General features: G+C 36.0%; 1 protein-coding gene across 4 annotated transcripts in view; it reads left to right on the top strand.

Annotated features, from left to right (window-relative positions):
• Positions 1 to 21,161, top strand: part of LOC115235141 — a 62,480-nt gene extending 41,319 nt beyond the window's left edge. Inside the window, exons 2-16 of one of the 4 annotated variants that reach the window (XM_029806723.1) lie at positions 3,569 to 3,743; positions 7,795 to 7,890; positions 9,711 to 10,035; positions 10,846 to 10,901; positions 11,105 to 11,259; positions 12,310 to 12,473; positions 12,586 to 12,635; positions 13,138 to 13,269; positions 13,829 to 13,870; positions 14,216 to 14,409; positions 17,213 to 17,438; positions 18,596 to 18,725; positions 19,165 to 19,472; positions 19,939 to 20,137; positions 20,457 to 21,161. In XM_029806723.1, coding sequence (XP_029662583.1) covers positions 3,569 to 3,743; positions 7,795 to 7,890; positions 9,711 to 10,035; positions 10,846 to 10,901; positions 11,105 to 11,259; positions 12,310 to 12,473; positions 12,586 to 12,635; positions 13,138 to 13,269; positions 13,829 to 13,870; positions 14,216 to 14,409; positions 17,213 to 17,438; positions 18,596 to 18,725; positions 19,165 to 19,472; positions 19,939 to 20,137; positions 20,457 to 20,621 — 2,417 coding nt within the window. In that variant the 3' untranslated portion in view covers positions 20,622 to 21,161. Of the gene's footprint in view, positions 1 to 3,568; positions 3,744 to 7,794; positions 7,891 to 9,710; positions 10,036 to 10,845; positions 10,902 to 11,104; positions 11,260 to 12,309; positions 12,474 to 12,585; positions 12,636 to 13,137; positions 13,270 to 13,828; positions 13,871 to 14,215; positions 14,410 to 15,938; positions 16,165 to 17,212; positions 17,439 to 18,595; positions 18,726 to 19,164; positions 19,473 to 19,938; positions 20,138 to 20,456 lie in introns of all 4 variants that reach the window. The other 3 variants (XM_029806724.1, XM_029806725.1, XM_029806726.1) reach the window with 3 other exon arrangements.
• The last annotated feature ends 272 nt before the right edge of the window (positions 21,162 to 21,433 follow it).

The following is a 21,433-nucleotide window of genomic DNA, read 5'->3' as shown; positions in this document are numbered from 1 at the left end:
AATTAAAAGTAATATAAATATAGAAGGTCAACACTCTTGAAAATATTTTTGAAAATAACGATTGTTAAAAATTAGATATATAAATTATATAATATAATAATTTAATGATCACAAATGTTAATTTAATATTATAGAGATTTTTGAAATTGACAGGTATGTAGGAATGTTGATATTATGGGACATTGATTATTAATGAATACATATCTAAAAATGTTGTACATAAAATATTCATGCGATTTTTATTGCATTCCTCGCAACGAAACGTCTCAATTCTGCATTGGGTGAGTAAAAAGCGATTGGAAGCGAGATTTTGGATCATTCCACAGCGACCTTGTAGAGGAGATTGTCAAGGTTAATGAATGAAAGATTTCGAGATCAAGCGTTGATGATTGAGAGAGAAAGAGAGAGGAAGAACAGGTCATAGATCTTGAAATTGATTCCACGACGTCAATTATCGCACACGTCCTTCTACATCCGGTACGATCGAGGACGTTTGTATCCCGCACGTTCAAATCTGTCTCTTACCTTCGATCCGACAATTCCCGGCGACCTTCGCGACCGAATAACTTCGGCAAACCGATACTTTCAATGTCATCAAGAAGACAGTGTCAAAGTACGTAATTATAGGATGCACATATGCGTGTTGCACACACGTGCTCTTCTGTCATACGGTTTTACCTAAAAGCAATGCAATTGCACGCGAAATGGCTTGTATTTATAGATAAAAGTTTCGATAAACGCACATTTTCTCGCAAGAAGAAATAAATTGCCTGAGAAACACACAGCTATCTCATTCTTCAACTTTTCATATAAAAGTCATAGATGCATTCGCTTACGCTGTATAACTCGTCGTCATTATATATCTACCTACCGGGTATCATGAATTAACAGGGTAATTAATTTTCTCGTATCCTGTTCACTCCGGTTACGCGCGCGTGCTTAATTATAGTCGCATTCTTTGGAAATCAATCTCGGCACGATCTCTCCTTCCCAGCGCGATTGAGAGTTCTCTTTCTCCATTTCCCATTCTAGTTACCTAATTTTAATCGCCGTTACGATAGCACGCTCGCGCGCGTATCGGGCGAATCCGTTATTGCTCGTCGTTAGATATGTGTACCATGCTTGACGATAATTATATAATTCGGTTTCATTGTGTTCCCTGTATGGGAAACAAACGAGCATTTAAAACACATCGGTGGACATGGCTGGGCACCCACGCGTATAGTCTAACATTCAAATGTGCGTAATTCACGTTTGCAATGTGCGCAAAATAGATTTCTGGAAAGAGCGAAATCGTCGACCATAACGGTAATTGCATTCTTACGAAGAAAAATGTTTAAATTCACATACCAATTTATCTTTGGGCTGAAAAGTGAAAATACGAAAACGGAAATAAAATAGATTCAAAAATTTTTGCGTAAAATAATATAATGTTATGAAATAAAGTACTTTATTATTATAATTATTTAAATTATTATATATTATATATATATTATATATTATATATATATATATGTGTGTGTGTGTATGTATACACATATATAAGTCAATGATTTAGCGTACAGACATGCAACGAATGTGCAAATTATTGTTTTCTGATAAATAAACCAAGCTCTTACATCAGCTCTGTTAAAGTGCAGCCTTCGATCATTGAGAAATAGAGTGACATATCAGTTTAGAAGATCCGTACGTCGGTTTTGGTACCTCTTTCTTCTACAGCATTCATATTACATAACAAAAATCCATTGTCTATTCACGTCTCATCGAGATATCGGAAAACGCGGATACGCGTACCCATCTTCCAATGTTGCCTCACCTGTGTTTTCGCAATTACATCTTTCAATCTTCAGTTTGTTGTATTAATTTTCGCTTTGTCTATTTACATTTCGCCGGCGGAAAGGTCGAATAATACTCTCGGCGAACATTCACGGGGTGCGTCAATATCGATCCTTCGGAAATGATTGCACGCTCTCATTAAACCGCAATTACGTCGGCTTCCAGAAGCGCTTATTAATCAGCCGGCTCTATAATCAGCAGGGAAACCTCGCCGGGAAAAAGACTTCCTCTTGCGAGAGGTCTTGATTGCGAAGTCCAAGGAATGCGAGAGAGATGAGCGCCGTTTTTCTCGTGCGTGTCTCCTGCGGCCTCCTACGTTGCGTGTACGCTGCCGCGCGTTCGGCAAATTAAATGCCTCGGTATTGTTGCAGCTTTTCCACGCGCGACGCACGCTTACGCATTTTCTACCTTACTCGATCTTGAAGATCTTCGTAAGAGATCTTTGTAAAAGCGTTTCTTGTAAATAGTGCGTTTGCGTAAATACGAACGTTAGAATAGCCGCGACTCGAACTCGAGTTCGGACGTGAGTGAGTGTGCGTGCGAGCGCAAGGTCGACCAAAAATCCGGTTACTTTTCCATTGCACAATTCGCCACCGTTGCACTTATCGCATATCGCATACGCGTTTCAATGCGCGAATGAGCGACAGGCAGTACGCGATGATATACGGCAGGCAATCATGTGTACGCGCGCTCGAGGCTGAATATGTTTACGACATTTCGACAACTCAACTTGTCTGAGTAGACTCGACGTCGGGAAATAAATAGATTGTAGTTATAATTTACAGATTTGTAGTCATCGTTTTGACAGACTTTGTACTTGTAATTAATAAATTTGTATCTATACTGAGTTCTTAGATAAAATTGTTGGCCCGTACGTAATGGAGAGAGAGCTTATTTCTTAAATAGGGATGCAATTATAGATCAAATAAAAGAAGAATGTGTTAAATATTGTTTATTTTTGAAAAAGTATATTTGCTTATGATTATTAATGTCTTACAATTTTCAATTGCATGTCAAAGTGTTGCTAGTTTAAAGAAAACAAAAATGAATTTTTACAAATTGAAAAATTAAAAAAATAACTTTAGAAAATTTATTTTAATAATTTCATACTTTTAAATATTATATGTGATCACATAAAAGAGAAAAACAAGAAGAATTTTTTACGAAATAATTATTAGTTTTATTATTAGTGGATTTTATTAGAAATCTTGTATACTTAATACTAAATCTTGTAAACTCTTTATGTAGAATTATATATACGTACAAGAGTTTATTGTACAAGATAATTTGATAAGGAACAACGAGATAATCTTTGTCAATCTTACAATTGTTGTCGATTTTATATATCTGTATGGAGCCTATTAATCCGTTCTGCTTCTACGACTTTCTTTGTTTTACCATTTTGCAACACGGGCTGCATAAAAAATATATTTCGTAATTTCATAGAGATCTAGGACCGGATAGTTTACACAGGAAATCACATAAGCTCCGATAGGATCAAACGCATGTCCGATCCAAAGTATGTATTCGAATAGAAAGCCACGAGAGACCTAAGACGCAAATTTTGATTCGACGATAATTTAATTATATTTCGGAAGAAGAAAAGTGCGATTTTAGTTTCTTATATAATAATACCAACTAATGACATTAAATTGTGATTTAAGAATTAAATAATTAAGAGATATATGTTTTAAATTTTAGACTAAAATATATTTTTTATTTTGCATTTCAGGATGCCAACGGAATACTCCGAGAAGTGCAAGGGCTAGTAGAAATGAGGCAGCTCTAGATTTCGAGTGCCCTGAAGAATTTGGATACTATCCTCATCCGCGCGATTGCACGCAATATTATGTATGCGTTTTCGGTGGTGCCTTGCTGGAGTCTTGTACGGGAGGTCTCATGTACAGGTGCGAGATTAGAAAAAAATTAAGATTTTTGAAAAAAACGACAATTATACATTTAAATTGGAAAATATTTTGTAGAAGTAATATTTTTTTTAACATAGAGAACTTGAATTCTACGCCTATTGGCGTTGTATTCTAAATCTTGAAAGCAATCATGGAAAATTATGATTTAAGAAAAAAAAAATATTACTTTGATACTTTATTGCAAAAGATTACTGTTTTTTAAATTAACATTTGTCTCGTCGAAATATTAAAAATCTTGTCTAAGCATTTATTCCTCACCAATATCATTCACATGTGTGAATCTGATTTTACAATGAAATTCTATAATAATAAGATGTAAACACATCTTATTATTATAGAATTTCATTGTAAAATCTTTTCTGCTAAATTAATACTGTAGATAAGATTATATCAGAAAATTGGTGCTTTATCATTGTCAAAACATGATTCTTAATTTGATTTATAAAATCGCGATGTATACGTAATGTAACGATTTCAACGATCAAGCTCGTCCAGGTTCTCAGATTACATACTAGATAATAGAAGATGAAAAGAGTTCTTCTGCTCGTTACGGAGTTTCTGCCAAGCAGGCATATAATTGCGCGAGGTTGACGACCGCGTTTAGACGACTATCATCGTGAAGCGGTAGATACACTCTGAGAGAAAAAAAAAACGTGGAAACGAATCCGTGTTCGCGGACCGATCGACTAATACGGCCACGAATTAGCGAACCTCGGTGAAATTAAGCTTAGATTGGTTGAATCGAGATTATGCGCGCATTGTTGAACAGCAATAGACACAGACAGCCGGATGCGCTGACTCGTCTCGCGCTCCCAGAGCTGCATTACGTTGATTCGTGAGAGATTTCTGCGCCGCGCAAACGAAATCGCGCTTTCCCGTGAACTCGCGATCGCGGACTCCGCAAAAATCCGCAAAAATATTCCGTGAGATATTTATTTTAAAAATGCACGAGTTTGGAGATATCTCGATACATGTGAGAGATTCGATGCTCTTATAATTTAGCAACATATTGTATGAAAACTGGGATATTAAAACCAACTGATAACTATCGTTTGAGTGTTTCTATTATAATGATGTAAATATGCAAAATTGAGTGTAATGTTGTAGAGTAATGTAAAAAGTGGTTCTATGAAAATTGTGTGACAAATTCCATATATGCAAAAAAAAACTGAATTTTATTTGCGAAAATTGTCTTTAGATAGCTTTATTTATTTATATATTAATATTTTTATTTTATTTTGAAAATTATTTTTTTTTTTTTAAATATCATAATTTATTTTAGCATTATATAGAATGTCTGAACTTCTCATTCGAGTGTCCAGATCTCTCTTAATATAATAACACACAAGAGAGCAATTTATCTTTACGAGTATCAAGAAATTTTACTTTTGTTTATATTTTACAATCTCCATTTTTTATATTTATAAAATAAAGATTTGAAAGCATCTTTTTTAATTTTTGAAACATTAAAATTGAAACATTAAAATACTAACCAATGAATCTAGAATAATTATTTTCATGTTAACGCGTTAAAAGAGATGTTCCTAAATTATCTTATTTTGCAAAGAATTTCAGTACATAATAGAGTAATCGACCGCGTGCTAAAAAGTAACAATTCTTCGCGGACACTTAAGATTCGTTTTGATTGTGTGAACAGCGCGAACAGATACGATCCTGGATTACTTTCAATTTGCCGTCTGGGTTTGTACGGTAAAAGGAGATCGTGTGTATGTGTGTGTGTGTATGTGTGTGTGTGTGTACTGATATAATCTTATCTACAGTATTAATTTAGCAGAAAAGATTTTACAATGAAATTCTATAATAATAAGATGTGTTTACATCTTATTATTATAGAATTTCATTGTAAAATCTTTTCTGCTAAATTAATACTGTAGATAAGATTATATCAGAAAATTGGTGCTTTATCATTGTCAAAACATGATTCTTAATTTGATTTATAAAATCGCGATGTATACGTAATGTAACGATTTCAACGATCAAGCTCGTCCAGGTTCTCAGATTACATACTAGATAATAGAAGATGAAAAGAGTTCTTCTGCTCGTTACGGAGTTTCTGCCAAGCAGGCATATAATTGCGCGAGGTTGACGACCGCGTTTAGACGACTATCATCGTGAAGCGGTAGATACACTCTGAGAGAAAAAAAAAACGTGGAAACGAATCCGTGTTCGCGGACCGATCGACTAATACGGCCACGAATTAGCGAACCTCGGTGAAATTAAGCTTAGATTGGTTGAATCGAGATTATGCGCGCATTGTTGAACAGCAATAGACACAGACAGCCGGATGCGCTGACTCGTCTCGCGCTCCCAGAGCTGCATTACGTTGATTCGTGAGAGATTTCTGCGCCGCGCAAACGAAATCGCGCTTTCCCGTGAACTCGCGATCGCGGACTCCGCAAAAATCCGCAAAAATATTCCGTGAGATATTTATTTTAAAAATGCACGAGTTTGGAGATATCTCGATACATGTGAGAGATTCGATGCTCTTATAATTTAGCAACATATTGTATGAAAACTGGGATATTAAAACCAACTGATAACTATCGTTTGAGTGTTTCTATTATAATGATGTAAATATGCAAAATTGAGTGTAATGTTGTAGAGTAATGTAAAAAGTGGTTCTATGAAAATTGTGTGACAAATTCCATATATGCAAAAAAAAACTGAATTTTATTTGCGAAAATTGTCTTTAGATAGCTTTATTTATTTATATATTAATATTTTTATTTTATTTTGAAAATTATTTTTTTTTTTTTAAATATCATAATTTATTTTAGCATTATATAGAATGTCTGAACTTCTCATTCGAGTGTCCAGATCTCTCTTAATATAATAACACACAAGAGAGCAATTTATCTTTACGAGTATCAAGAAATTTTACTTTTGTTTATATTTTACAATCTCCATTTTTTATATTTATAAAATAAAGATTTGAAAGCATCTTTTTTAATTTTTGAAACATTAAAATTGAAACATTAAAATACTAACCAATGAATCTAGAATAATTATTTTCATGTTAACGCGTTAAAAGAGATGTTCCTAAATTATCTTATTTTGCAAAGAATTTCAGTACATAATAGAGTAATCGACCGCGTGCTAAAAAGTAACAATTCTTCGCGGACACTTAAGATTCGTTTTGATTGTGTGAACAGCGCGAACAGATACGATCCTGGATTACTTTCAATTTGCCGTCTGGGTTTGTACGGTAAAAGGAGATCGTGTGTATGTGTGTGTGTGTATGTGTGTGTGTGTGTATGTGTGTGTGTTTATGCACGCATATAATCCTGGTGGAAAAAAATCGATCAGCCAAGCCAACCACACCTCGTCCCGGTACGTGCGAGTGACAAGTTGGTCGAGATAACCCAAGGTGCTTAATGGTAACGCGATATCCAAGTACGGCTATAAAGATCGTGACAGCGGTTTTACAGGAGCGATGCCGAATACGGCTTTCGATGATAAACGTGTTTGTCCGGAATTCGCGGGAACGTTCTGATCTATGATGTCGAATTGCATAAATCCGTCTGACTGTTTGGACATTTTATCACTTAATTAAACGATCGCCGTCCAACGAAAAGCTTAGCAAGAAATCGATAATTAAAATTTGGTTCTTTTCGGAAACGAATCGCGTTAAACAATCAATACTGTTTATATATATTGAATGATCCCAAAAATATCTTTTGTGATCTTCCGATTATAATCTGGAATCTGGAAGCGTAACAGTTTCGCGCGCTTATCGTTTATTCACGGTGAGTACTTAATTGACACGACAGGTAGCGGAAAAAACGCCGGCGTATAAGGTAATTCGCTTAATCGAGGAAAAGGTGTCAAATTATATAAGAAGTGACGCTGCAAAACATTGGCGAAATTGGAAATGACACGTCTCGCGTCGCGCAAATGTAATTTTAATGATACGAAAAACACGAGAAGTCGTGTAAAATCCCTGGTAAGGCGTACTCATAAATAATCAATATTAAGAATAAAAAAAAAAGATTGGTTTGGCTTCTTCCAGTCACGACTTGCAAACGTGCGATTGGCCGCGAAATGTAGGCTGCCCGGAAGGAGACTCGTCTAACAAGGAGGCTGAGGAGGATCCCCTATTGGAGAGGTGAGTTTGCTCGATCACATCTCTCGATATTCCATGTTTGAATACTTTAGAAAGTACTTCCGACAAAAAACCGTAAACCGTAATTTTCAAACTGCGCATCAACACATTAGATCCTGCATCTCGATCATCATCAAATATCGAATCTGCGTCAATACGTTTGCGTTTTATTTTAAAATTAATCTTAAAATCTGCCGGCAATACGCTATTATGAACGCATAAGAAATATGAGAATATCGCGTATTTGCGTACAAGAGCGACATAGTAGCATCGCATTCCGTGGATGAGATTTCATTTTCGACGCGATTGCAGAACAATCGCGCGCCACGTGTACACCCACCCACGCTCGTGACAACCGATGGGAGAAAAAGGCGAGAGTGAGAGTGAAAAGAGGGAGAGAGAAATAGCGCGAGCGCGGTCGATTAAGGCGACTGGATTGCGACTCGCGCGGATTGAGACTTGCAAAAAAGCCGTTAGTTTCGACAGAACGAGCTCGCGGTCGTGTTTTCTCGGCTCCGAATAAGCATCATTCGCGGGCACTCGACGTCAGGAAAAAAAAAAAATATCGACAACGTTTACGCGTTAGTAAAACATACGTTCGAACGCGACGAGCTCGTTGCGTAGAAGCCACTTTGTTCCGCCTGCAGATTCTCGCGGGATTTGCTTTCCCCGCGTTTCGATTATCATTAATCTCCAACGCAGATTACTTTAACTTAAGATATAATTGCTACTTGTACAGAAAAAAAATCCTCGAGTTTGTCTGCGAGAGACCGTTATTCTATCTGTTCAGAAAATAATACGATAAGAAGCACTATTGTGCTATTTTCGCACACACACAATAATCCATGATTGATCATCATTATATTAGAATGACGTATATGAATATTTAAGAAAGTATATAATATATTCGTAACACATCGTTGAGATATTTTTATTATTCTTGCATAAATATTGCAGAGAAGCTAACATGCAGGAACAGCGAGAGAGATGAAGTGAATGTGCAATTGCACATGTTAGGATTAATTCCCTTTTCTCCGTTACGTGTGTAAATAAAAGTACGGTCAATTTGTATGAGAATGAGTCTCTTTGTGCAACATAGCGGCACAGCTGAGTCTCTTGTTATATAAATCCAAAGTTGGGCAATTTTGCGCCTGGGTATTCATTAATCTATTGTATACGAGTAATCGGGAAAGAATTTCTCATCCGTCTGCGCTTCATCTCGAATTCCGGGTGTCCTTGCCATTTAAAAAGAAAACTTCAGCAAGAGACAATTTCTAAGTATCATATATAATCGCCGATGTATGACATCTTTCTCCTTGCGAGGATTTTTAACGAAAAGGACGTTTCACCGTTAGTTTCGAAACGATGCGACGTAGAAATGAAAGCAGATACATACTTATATATTCTGCGATCATTCCTTCCCCTCAGTTGGGAATATTTATTATTTTCTCTCTCTTCTGTTATGTTTCTATGCGACTCTTGTACGAAGATGTATGAATCTCGTTTATCATGCATTAAATGCGACTATATTCTTCATGTTAAATTAAACATTTGTTGAGTTTAATAAATAAACAAACAGGATGACAAACGTTATTAAACATTTTTTTTTGCACGAACGATATATTACCAAACATATTAAATATATGTATATTAAAAAAATATTTAATTATTTAGGTTATTAAATATTTTTAATTATTTAGATATTTATTGGATAGATATTTAATTTTATTATTTAATTTTACACTTGTTTTTTTGAAAGAAACATATTTCTTTTCCCTACGATCAAACCGATTATTCTCAAAATCGAATCGTCGCGGTTGTAGATCCGCGAAACTCGAGACTTTGCAGGATCAGCAACAGCAACGACAGCAGCAACAACAATTACGAGACCAACAACAACGAGAGCAGCAACAACGGTCGATCCAGAGGCAGCCGATCGCGGTTACGAGTACGTCGCCGCCGATTTCGCAGATCACCGAGAGGCAGTTGAGACAGCGGCAGCATTCCAGGACGAATTATCACGAGGACGAATACGGTCCCGCGTCGGAGATCGAAAACGATCGGCAACAACGAGTATACCGGGGACAACCTTCGACAATCGGTCAAGTGCAACGCGACCGTGATGGTCTTCGCCGGAATATAATCTCGGTGAGCCTCAGCATAAAGCATTCACTCATTTGCTAAAGTATTTGCTACACTTTTCACGAAATAACGAGTAGAGTGGTTTGACCCTTCCCTATCTTTAAACAGATGTAGTATTGCGTCCATAACGTTCAATCGCATATTTTTTTTTAAATGGGATTATGCGTTTTTTCACACCAAACAAATTTATTTCATTTGTAATAAATGTGTAATAAATTAAAATAATATCATTAAAAGAGTGCAAATATTTTCCTAGATATTTTATATTGTATATTATGATTAGAGAGAGAAAAATCTATTTGCGTAAAAAGATCATTTGGTTTATATAAAAAATACCGGTGATAATAATGTTTCATAAAAATGTGCATGATATAAAAGTTTTGTTGCATGCACTACATTTTATTTTTATAATACTGTAAAAATTTTATTTGACATTTTATTCTAAAATAAAAACCTCTAATTGTAAGATTGAAATAATTACGATAATATTTTAAGATTTATTTTATATACAATATATATTTTTACAAGTTATGCATAATATAATTTGTGTAATAATTATAAATGATTAAAAACGAGTTGCCAAACTATTTCGATAATGGACGTGTTTCTTAATGCTGCTATGCGTGATAAGATCGCATAGATAGTTTTACGAGCGACATCGAGAATTCCTTAGCCTATAGAAAGTCGCATTGAATAGGAAATAATAAACGGGTCCGTTTAATGTTGAAATAAATTTAATTAATTAGCAATGAATATAACAATTCAATGAAACTGCAAGGTGACTATTGAGATTAAGGTGTCACGTGTATATTTCAGGAGAGAGAGAAGGATAGCCTGGTGAACGCACGTGCCCAAGCCGAGACTCATTACAGGTTGGTAACAAAATCATTCTTGAGAAGGTAGTGCTTGTTGCGATGAGGCAAAACTTTTAATTTGACCGTGATTTCTCCTCGAAACTTTTACGCTAGCGCAACAATCATACTTTTGCATTGATTAAAATTTTTTATGATAACATAAATCAAGATACTTTTATCGTGTGAAAATCATTGTAATCTTTTATATTTGCGTGTTTCAGAACCCCCGTTTCAACCTCTGAATCGCCAAGACTTGCCAAAACTCTGGCTTCAACCGTCGCGCCGGTCCTATCCAAGGCTTACTATAGCGATCCAGATCAAAGTTATCCGTACTATACAATCTATGATGACGATGTTTCTATTTACAAGGACGATGGTAAGCAGTAAAACTTATACGATTATTGAATCTTTTGTATATCTTTTTTCAGTTATTTTTGAAACATTTCTCTATATTCTCGTGATAATAATTAACAATAGTTTATTTGTTATATACTGTCCCAAGTATTTGATTGCATTTTAAATTAACTTCGGCCGAAGCATATAAAGAAATGAAAAACATACATTAAATAAAATCTCCAGTCCTATATATACTTTAGCTTGCATCTAATTTTTTAAGGAGAGAGAGAAGGATAGCCTGGTGAACGCACGTGCCCAAGCCGAGACTCATTACAGGTTGGTAACAAAATCATTCTTGAGAAGGTAGTGCTTGTTGCGATGAGGCAAAACTTTTAATTTGACCGTGATTTCTCCTCGAAACTTTTACGCTAGCGCAACAATCATACTTTTGCATTGATTAAAATTTTTTATGATAACATAAATCAAGATACTTTTATCGTGTGAAAATCATTGTAATCTTTTATATTTGCGTGTTTCAGAACCCCCGTTTCAACCTCTGAATCGCCAAGACTTGCCAAAACTCTGGCTTCAACCGTCGCGCCGGTCCTATCCAAGGCTTACTATAGCGATCCAGATCAAAGTTATCCGTACTATACAATCTATGATGACGATGTTTCTATTTACAAGGACGATGGTAAGCAGTAAAACTTATACGATTATTGAATCTTTTGTATATCTTTTTTCAGTTATTTTTGAAACATTTCTCTATATTCTCGTGATAATAATTAACAATAGTTTATTTGTTATATACTGTCCCAAGTATTTGATTGCATTTTAAATTAACTTCGGCCGAAGCATATAAAGAAATGAAAAACATACATTAAATAAAATCTCCAGTCCTATATATACTTTAGCTTGCATCTAATTTTTTAAAATTTGTTCAATGTATATTTTTTTACCAAAAATATATTAAGTATGTAAAATATTAAAAAGTTTATAATGTTAAAATATCGAAAGATAATAAGCAGAGTTTATTTTAATTTTCCACTTATTAATGTGATCTGTGATAATTTTATATCACTTTATATAGATTACAATCAATATACTATCAACCAATCGGTGCCGGTGCAGCAGCCAAACGTAAAAATTAGCGAAGTTAACACAAAGCAATACCAGAAGCCGAAGAAGGTCGCTGTGAACGAGGCGGATAAGTACAATCTCAATCAGGACGATTACGATATCTACGAAAATCAGGTTCGAAGATATATTTCACGCAGCAAAAATTTGAACGAAATTGAAAAAAGTATTTTGTTCTCTATCCTGGCTAGAAAAAATATTTAAACCTGGTTTCCGTTTTATGTTTCAGGCTCAACTCAATAAAAACAAGTTCCGTATATCCGACGGTCAACAGTACAGGTAAAGAAATTGCTTCGGTTAATCGATTGCTCTTTGCGGTTATTCGGCGAGTTCAATTAAAATTATAAGCGGACACGCTAAATAATTACTGCGCATTTAGAATAATAATTTTCGATAATTATTTTATTATGTAATAAGTATATATATATATATAATAATTGTTTTTAAAGACATAATAAGTATTGTTTCTATCATAAATTATTATCGAAAATTATCGTTTAATTGTATAATCATGTTGCATTTTATCGCGTTTTTGCTAATGGATGTACTCTTCTCATCGTGATTTATCATCTAAATATGCCGATGTTCATACAAACGCTTGATCTAATCATCATTAAAAATAGTCATCGTGCGAGGTACGACATTCAATTCAAGACTTGTCTTGCTAGTTTTTTTTTATTTGCATGAATCCGAGTATAAAGATAGAATTACCCGACAGTTGTATCGAAAAGAGAAATCTGTACGATTTTACGCGATTTTATTAATTTATTTACGAATGCAGGACAAACGTGCTCAGCCATCCCGTGGTCCACGTAACAACACCGAACGTCATCGTCGATACATTCATACCGCTGACTACGAGCACGCAAACTCCCAGCACGACCAGCAGACCTTACACCGTCAACGCGCCGAGGTATAATTTTAATTATCTCGCCACAATTTTAATTAATATCCCGCAATAAAAAGAAATTAACGATATATAAAAAATTAAAAGAATTAAAAAGCGTTAAGTCGGATATTCGTATGGTAGGCTTTTTCGGCCTGCTTATTTAGATAAAATATATATGGTCTCTTCATTATAATTTAAAGTAAATCGAAATCGAGTTGATGAAAACGAGTACAATCTATTTTTATTTTAACTTCTTTTTATTTCTACATGAAGCAACTTTATCAGTGATTCTTCAGCATATTGCAAATTCTTTTTCGTACGATTTAGCGGACAGACGAGAAAGAAAATTTTTACTTTATCGTTAGACCGAGGATTTGTGCGCATGGCGCAAAATGTGAAAAGAACGGCCCTGTGCCGATTTCCGCCGGCCGAGACCCGATTTCGCCGGCAAAACGACGTCCCTCGTTCGCTTACGCGCTTTCTCTGCCACGTAGTTTAAACGCACAATTTTCTTCATCCACGCGCAGCCGGAAATCCTTCGGATCTTATCTTACGCTCCAATTTTGCTCCTCTTCTTTTCCAGCCGAGGTCGACCGCAGCAGATCCATCGGGGCACGGCACCGCCGTAAGTTCATTATCAAATCACTTTCTTCAACGAAGCACAATCTAGCTGATATACGATACCACTAGTACAGATCCGCGAATGTTCCGCGATGAGACGCGATACCGCGAGACTACTTGCTTTCAATGATTTCTCCGAAAACGCGAAATTTTATTAAAATTCGTTGAGATTGATTTTGAGAAGCGTGCTGCATTTTTGTTGAATTTAGCGTACATAAATTTATTGATATTGTATCGAAAATAAAAATAACAAATAATACCTACTTGTAACAAATAATTTATTTAATTAGAAAGAATTAATAATATATATTACTTAATAATTGTTTTGTAAAATATTTAATGTTTTCAGACGATCACGACCTACCTTGAAACCGTCCACCGAGATAGTTTCGAAGGCGCAGGAGTTCGTTGACATTTACAGGTATCCCCCGTCGAGGCCGGCAACAATTTATCCGACGCCCCAAGTTGACAAACCTGCGGCAAAGTGTCGCAAGGATGTCTGCTTACTTCCAGATTGTAACTGCGGAGGCGCCGATATCCCAGGTAATTAAGCGCCATAATGACAATCGGATTTTTATAGAGAAAACGCACGATGGTTCATTCGACTTTGGTCGAAATCGTCGGTTAATTTTGACCTAAATTTATAACTCTTTCTACTTTCGACTCTAGAAGACATAAAAATTCAATTTCAAGGTGCGATTAAAGTAAACCAGAGAGATTATGAAACTTAAATACGTCCAACGTGATTCTCTACAAAAATGATTTGAACCACTGATCAATTCGATTCCTCTGGCTGCTTAAGTAGACCGGAAATGACGTTGTGCGAACTAGAAAATATAAGACGGAAGAGTTTGCATTCCGCGTGCCGGAAGTTGAGACGTTAGCCAGCTGAATGTAAATAAGGAAGCAGGACGATATATCGTCCTGTATGGTGAATATCTCGTTCGAAGAATTCTCGTCCTCGATCAATCAATGACAAATCGATTATCTGGCGTGAGAAATACGCCGGTCGGCGAAAAATTCGCGGGTGACGCAAGCGGATCGCGCGCCGCGAATGTTTATTAAGTTTGACGTATGGTTTAGACGTAGTCGGGGTCTCGCCGTGACTTTCTCCGATTCTCTAACATTACATACACGCCGACCGTTACACGGTACGCTCGAAAGTGAAACAGATCTACCGCCCGATACGATATGCCGGCTCGTAGCGTGCGTCGCCCTTCGAAATTGAAAGCAATTTGCATTCGCGGAAGGCATTCGTCGGACACTTAACCAGCGCAACACCCGATTATTCGGTTTACGCGTAAAATATGGCCGTTAAAATTTCGATCTCGTTGCCGCGATCGTTGAATATTGCGTTTTACTTTTGCCGAAAGAGATGACCTGTCGAGAAAATTATGTTTGTACCAATTCGTGAATAAGTGAAGCATATCTCATGATCTTCTTACTGTTGGAATTTTTATTCGGGTTTCTTGAAAATATTTATGCTCGAAAGATCGTCACTTTTGAGAGTCATTGATTTATAATATTTTTCCAAGATTCTGGATTCTGATTCATGTCCTTTCTGGATTTTAAATAGTCTTCAAGTCCAGAGAATGTATTTAATACACGAGTTGCGATAGACAGAAGTAGATACACAAATAAATAATAAGAAAAATTATTGGCTAAAAGATTTAATTTTTATAAGGATTTTAATTTGTAAATGCTATTCATTTTACGTAAACAGCGTAGTTAAAATTGGCGTGATGAAAAAAAAAAAAGATATTGAGATGATTCTGACAAGATAATACATTACCCGAATAATTTACTATCTTCAATAAATGATGATTTTAATTTATAATATCATAATCAGCACGTAGAGAAATCGGTACTTTCGTGTTCCTGTTTTCGAAAAAGTGCGCGATTATATTACATTAAATATTATAGAAATAGGAATATAAATTTTCTCCATTTCACCGAGCAATGACATATCAGTTTCGTTGATCATTCAGCGATATATCTACTCTAGAAACGCGTGACGCGTCCGTGCCGGCCAATTCTATTCACGAGCTACACGATGAAACTGTGACATACAGGTGGTATTCCGGTCGTGCAGACGCCGCAGATCGTTCTGCTTACTTTCGACGACGCCGTAAACGACCTTAACAAACCCCTGTACAGCGAACTGTTCGAAAACGGCCGTAAGAATCCGAACGGCTGCCCGATCTCGGCGACCTTTTACGTCTCGCACGAATGGACAGACTATAGCCAGGTGCAAAATCTCTATGCAGACGGCCACGAAATGGCGTCTCACACTGTCTCGTAAGTTCGTATCAAGACCGGATGCAAACATAGATTTTTTTATTAACACCGTGTGTCGCATATACCATCGCGCTGCTGTTTTAACCAAAAGTGGAGGAACGAGGCTCGAATATCATCTCATCGTCTGATTTCTACTATCGCGTCTGTGTTCACTCGATCATCTTCCTGAGGAAGATCGGAATGTCTCGAACAGATGTTCAATCGAGAAAGAACTTGCCTGCGAAGGATCCTCTAATTCGATGTAATCGGAGACAGGACGTTTAAATGTTGTTTTTTGAATTTTGCTATTATTGGATTTAAGAAATCTCTCAGAATACTAGATTCTTTTTAATCTTTAGATTCTAGAAATCCTTCAGAGTTTTTCAACTCTTGAATATTCGGACTTTTCAGATAGATTTACTAGATTCCGAGGATCTTTAATGTTGAAATTTCGAGATTTTTTAAAATATTGCAAGGCTTGCACCCTCGTCTTTAGACTCTTAAATAATTCTTTAAAAAATTGTTAATAAATTTTTGATTATTTTAAAAACAGCCCTTATCTTTGAAATCGGCACTGTACAATTAGAGGATCCCTCGTGGAAATGACAAAAACGCAAATTATCGTACACACCTGGTAAAACCGCAATTGCGAATCTTCATCGAACGCGAGATTGACGATCTCTAGAATCGCGAGGTCTGATAATGACACGCCGTAAAACACGCGGTTTCACCAGGTGGGTACGACACCTGCGTCGCATACTAATATATGACGCGTGTACTAACTCTTCTGTTGTTCTCTCTTTCTCTCTTTTCACGCCTCGTTATATTCCTCATTCCCATCACGCGCTCCTCTAACTGGTACATCTTCACACACATGGCATATAAAAAACGCTCAAAAAAAAATCTATCACACCGATATGTTTGCAAAAAAAAAAAAAAAATTCTATATTTAACATACATTTCAACATGATCTCGAACGCGTGTCCCGATTCTTCCATTGTGTCCATTTCCTCTCTCTTTCTTTCTCTCTTCGTGCCCTGGATCCTGAACGCGATCCTAAAACGAATAGGTGACTACTTGCCGGAGGAGATACCGCAAATTGTTCTCCTGACTTTCGACGATTCCGTGAACGACTTGAACAAGGGTCTCTACACCGACTTGTTCGAGAAGGGACGGAAGAACCCCAATGGTTGTCCCATCTCGGCCACCTTCTACGTGTCCCATGAATGGACTGATTACAGCCAGGTTCAAAATCTCTATGCCTCGGGCCATGAGATTGCTTCCCACACGGTCTCGTAAGTAATCGAATCGTCATACGGCGATCTGCGAGAATCGTCATCGCGCTAAATAGCATGATTCTCAGTTATGTTTTATTAAAAGAACCTCGCGCGAGTGATATGTAAATAATGTTGCAATTGTTGATATTGCTTGGCCATCTGTATCAGATATTTTTACGAGATATTCCATGAATCTGTTGCATATTTGATATTTATTTATTATTTATTGATTATATTTTTACAATTAAATTTTTTAAAAATTAGAATAAAATATGTAAATTGTGTAATTTAATGTAGGTATATTGTATGGCAATTAAATATCAAGACTAAACGATTTTATTATAATTGAGCCGTATGTTTTAACGATAGCGAACATTATAGACAAAAATATACACAAAGTTAGTAAGTTAATTATTAAGATATCCAAAATTTTCTTGTCCTTGTAATTAACACACAATTCTTGAGTGATGACTTCGAAAAATCACGCTTATTCTACAATCACTCATATCATTGGCGCATTAACACTAACGCGGATAGGTGCAAATTAATTACGATCATTAAAGTCGTCAAACAATTATCGCTTTTTTTCACATGCCGTTCTTCGGTGTCGAAATTAACGCAGGCTTGTTTCGCTGATGAAAGAGTTAACAAGTCATACTGTTGCTTGTTGGATTGATTGATAAATCGCTTTCGCTCTTCGCGCAACGTTTCTTAATTAGGGTGACGACACGCACGTTCGAGGACTTTTATCTCATTTCATATGCAGAATATCCCACAGATCTCATCATGTTAATTTGAATAACAATTCAAATAGATCTAGAACTGATTTTCGCAATGTACTTGTCGTATCTTTTTAATTTTCCGATGCGCTCTACATTACAATTTTAGAAACTGATATAAAAATTATAATGATATAATAAACAAACTTTTTTTTTACAAAATCATTTTCATCTTTTCTCGACTTAAATATTTTGTGATTTAGTTTTTGATATCGTCGTTTTATAAAAGTAGCATTCCAACAAAATGTGTGCTTTAACGACTTTATATAATAAAAAAGAGAAAAAAAGAAAAATGTTTCTACGACGCGTATCGTCAGCCATTTTAGGATTCGTGTGCCGTAAAAGTTAATTCTTTATTATTCGAATGATCGATACGACGATAAATCCTCACGACAGGCACAGTTTCGGCGAACAATTTTCGGCGCGAAAGTGGGCGCGAGAAGTTGCTGGACAGCGTGAAATTCTGGCTGCGTACGGAGGCGTCAAGCTGGAGGACGTCAGAGGAATGAGAGCTCCTTTCTTATCGGTAATTTGAATTATATTTATCAGCGTCGTATAAAATTGAAAAATATTATATACGATAAAAAAAGATATGTGATTATCCAAGTTGAAATTTTGTTTCTATTTTCAACCTCAATTTTTTCATATTTATGACATCTACAGAATTTCAATATGCTTAATTTATATAGGAATTAAAAGCTTCTATTTTGAACCTCAAATATAGACAGTAAACAAACAATTTTTGTAAACAAACATAACTATAAATTAAATAGTTGTAAAAGAGTGATTTTATTATTTAAAATATCAAAATAGATGTCAAGTTGAAAATTGAGATTAAAAGCAGAAAAAAATTCGATTCCGATATAGTCTCCTTTTCAATGAGATCCCTTCCATAAGATTACGAAAAATTTCTTCACCGTTCAAGGGAACAAATTATTGCTATGTAACACTGTTTTATGTTGCAGGTCGGAGGAAACAATATGTTCAAGATGCTGTGGGACACAAACTTCACATACGACTCTTCCATGCCAATTTACGAGAATCGACCGCCCAGTTGGCCGTACACGCTGGATTACAAGCTCTTCCACGACTGCATGATACCACCCTGTCCCACGAGATCCTATCCAGGATTGTGGGAAGTTCCTATGGTAATGTGGCAAGATCTCAATGGAGGTAGGTGCTCCATGGGAGATGCCTGCAGCAACCCACCGACTCCGGACGGCGTGTACAAGATGCTCATTAAAAACTTTGAGAGGCATTACACGACTAACAGGTTGGTGAAACATTTCGTATCCGTGAATACAATTGTTAAAATAAATAATCGAAAAATTATGTGATCGATTTCTTTAGCAGATATCAATGTTCTTAACATTTCGCTTTTGAACTTTTTATAAGTTTACGATTTGACGTCTGAGGCTCTCAAATTGAAAATGTATTTGTGTGTGACTTTTGGGGAAGATTTTTAAAAATTTTTGATGTAGGAAAATATATAATATTAATACATATATATACCAATTTATGTTGTTTAACAAAATTCAATTTTTTCTACTTTTTGCATAAAATCTGGTTATCTCAATAAATTTGAATTGAGTCAAGATCTCACATTAGGAAAGCTCTATCGTGTAGGTTTTCCGAAAAACAATTAAAATATTCTTATCTTGCAAATTATTCATCTTAATATTTTCGTAAATATATTCGGGATAAAACAGATGATTTGATTGTATTCTCACGAAATATAGGGCGCCTTTCGGCCTGTTCTACCATGCCGCGTGGTTCACTCAGCCACATCATAAAGAAGGCTTTATATCGTTTCTCGATACCATCGTCGCGATGGACGATGTATGGATAATTACCAATTGGCAGGCCATACAATGGATCAGGAATCCAACGCCTCTGGCGCTTTTACACACGTTCGAACCCTTTGGATGCCATTATCCGGTAAAATTACTTGCAGTCTACTGAAATCTCTGTTATTTACCAATAACTTATTTACGATACATTCAAGTTTTCTATTATTTTTTTTCCTTCAATAAAATATTAAACTGTTTAATTTATATTTAGATAGCTGCAGTTAAAATGTGTTGGACGAGTATAACGTTGCAAGTTAAAAATTATTTAACAAAAGCTTTAAAATATTAGGATTTTGATTTTCTAAAAATCTATCTTTAATAATAAGAAATGTTTGTTGAGGAACACTCTTTTACGCGCGATCTCCCAATATAAGATTTCCATTGCATCGCGATAAATGTGTGCGCAGGACCGACCCAAGAGATGCAATAACGCGAAGGTCTGTAATCTTTGGCACAAGAGCGGCGTGCGGTACATGAAGACGTGCCAAGCATGCCCGGACATTTATCCCTGGACAGGCAAGACCGGTATACGTAGCAGTCGCATCGACAACGAGGTCGACGCCCACGAATGAGCGGACGCAAGTTTTGAACTTCGTTGTGATCAGGGAGAATCCCGGATCGGACGAGGACCCGGATCAACACGAACGTCCAAAAGACGCGATCGAGAAGGCCTAAACGAGACCTTAATCCTTCTCACGGACATTTCGTAGATATAGATGTGAAAACAACATCCGAATCTTTCGCGCGGATGTGTTTTAGATGTTTTTTAAACATTTTTTCTCTTAGACATTTTGATTTATTTTGAATATCTCTTTTGGACTTTTGCGTTGTTCGGGGATGCGGCAATATGCGCGAAAGAGGGGAGACACTCTTCTGTTCGGGCAAATAATTTCAAGTATTACACGTATGTGTCCCAAATGGGCACACATTCGGGCCGAGTACGTCGATGCAAGAGAGCTCTATGCTGAAAAAAGATCTGCAAAATTTTCACGTCCACTATGAATTGTATTAAAAATGCATCTATAACTGCACTGAATATTTAACGAATCGAGACACCAGTGTATTCATCAGCAGTAAGGTTTGTGAACGAAAAATTAATTAGTAGCAGCTTAAAATATCATTTTTTCTCTTAGACATTTTGATTTATTTTGAATATCTCTTTTGGACTTTTGCGTTGTTCGGGGATGCGGCAATATGCGCGAAAGAGGGGAGACACTCTTCTGTTCGGGCAAATAATTTCAAGTATTACACGTATGTGTCCCAAATGGGCACACATTCGGGCCGAGTACGTCGATGCAAGAGAGCTCTATGCTGAAAAAAGATCTGCAAAATTTTCACGTCCACTATGAATTGTATTAAAAATGCATCTATAACTGCACTGAAT

The sequence above is a fragment of the Formica exsecta genome, unplaced genomic scaffold, assembly GCF_003651465.1.
Source record: "Formica exsecta isolate Colony F162 unplaced genomic scaffold, ASM365146v1 scaffold211, whole genome shotgun sequence".
NCBI classification, from domain to species: Eukaryota; Metazoa; Arthropoda; class Insecta; order Hymenoptera; family Formicidae; genus Formica; species Formica exsecta.
This window is presented reverse-complemented; position numbering and strand designations above follow the sequence as displayed.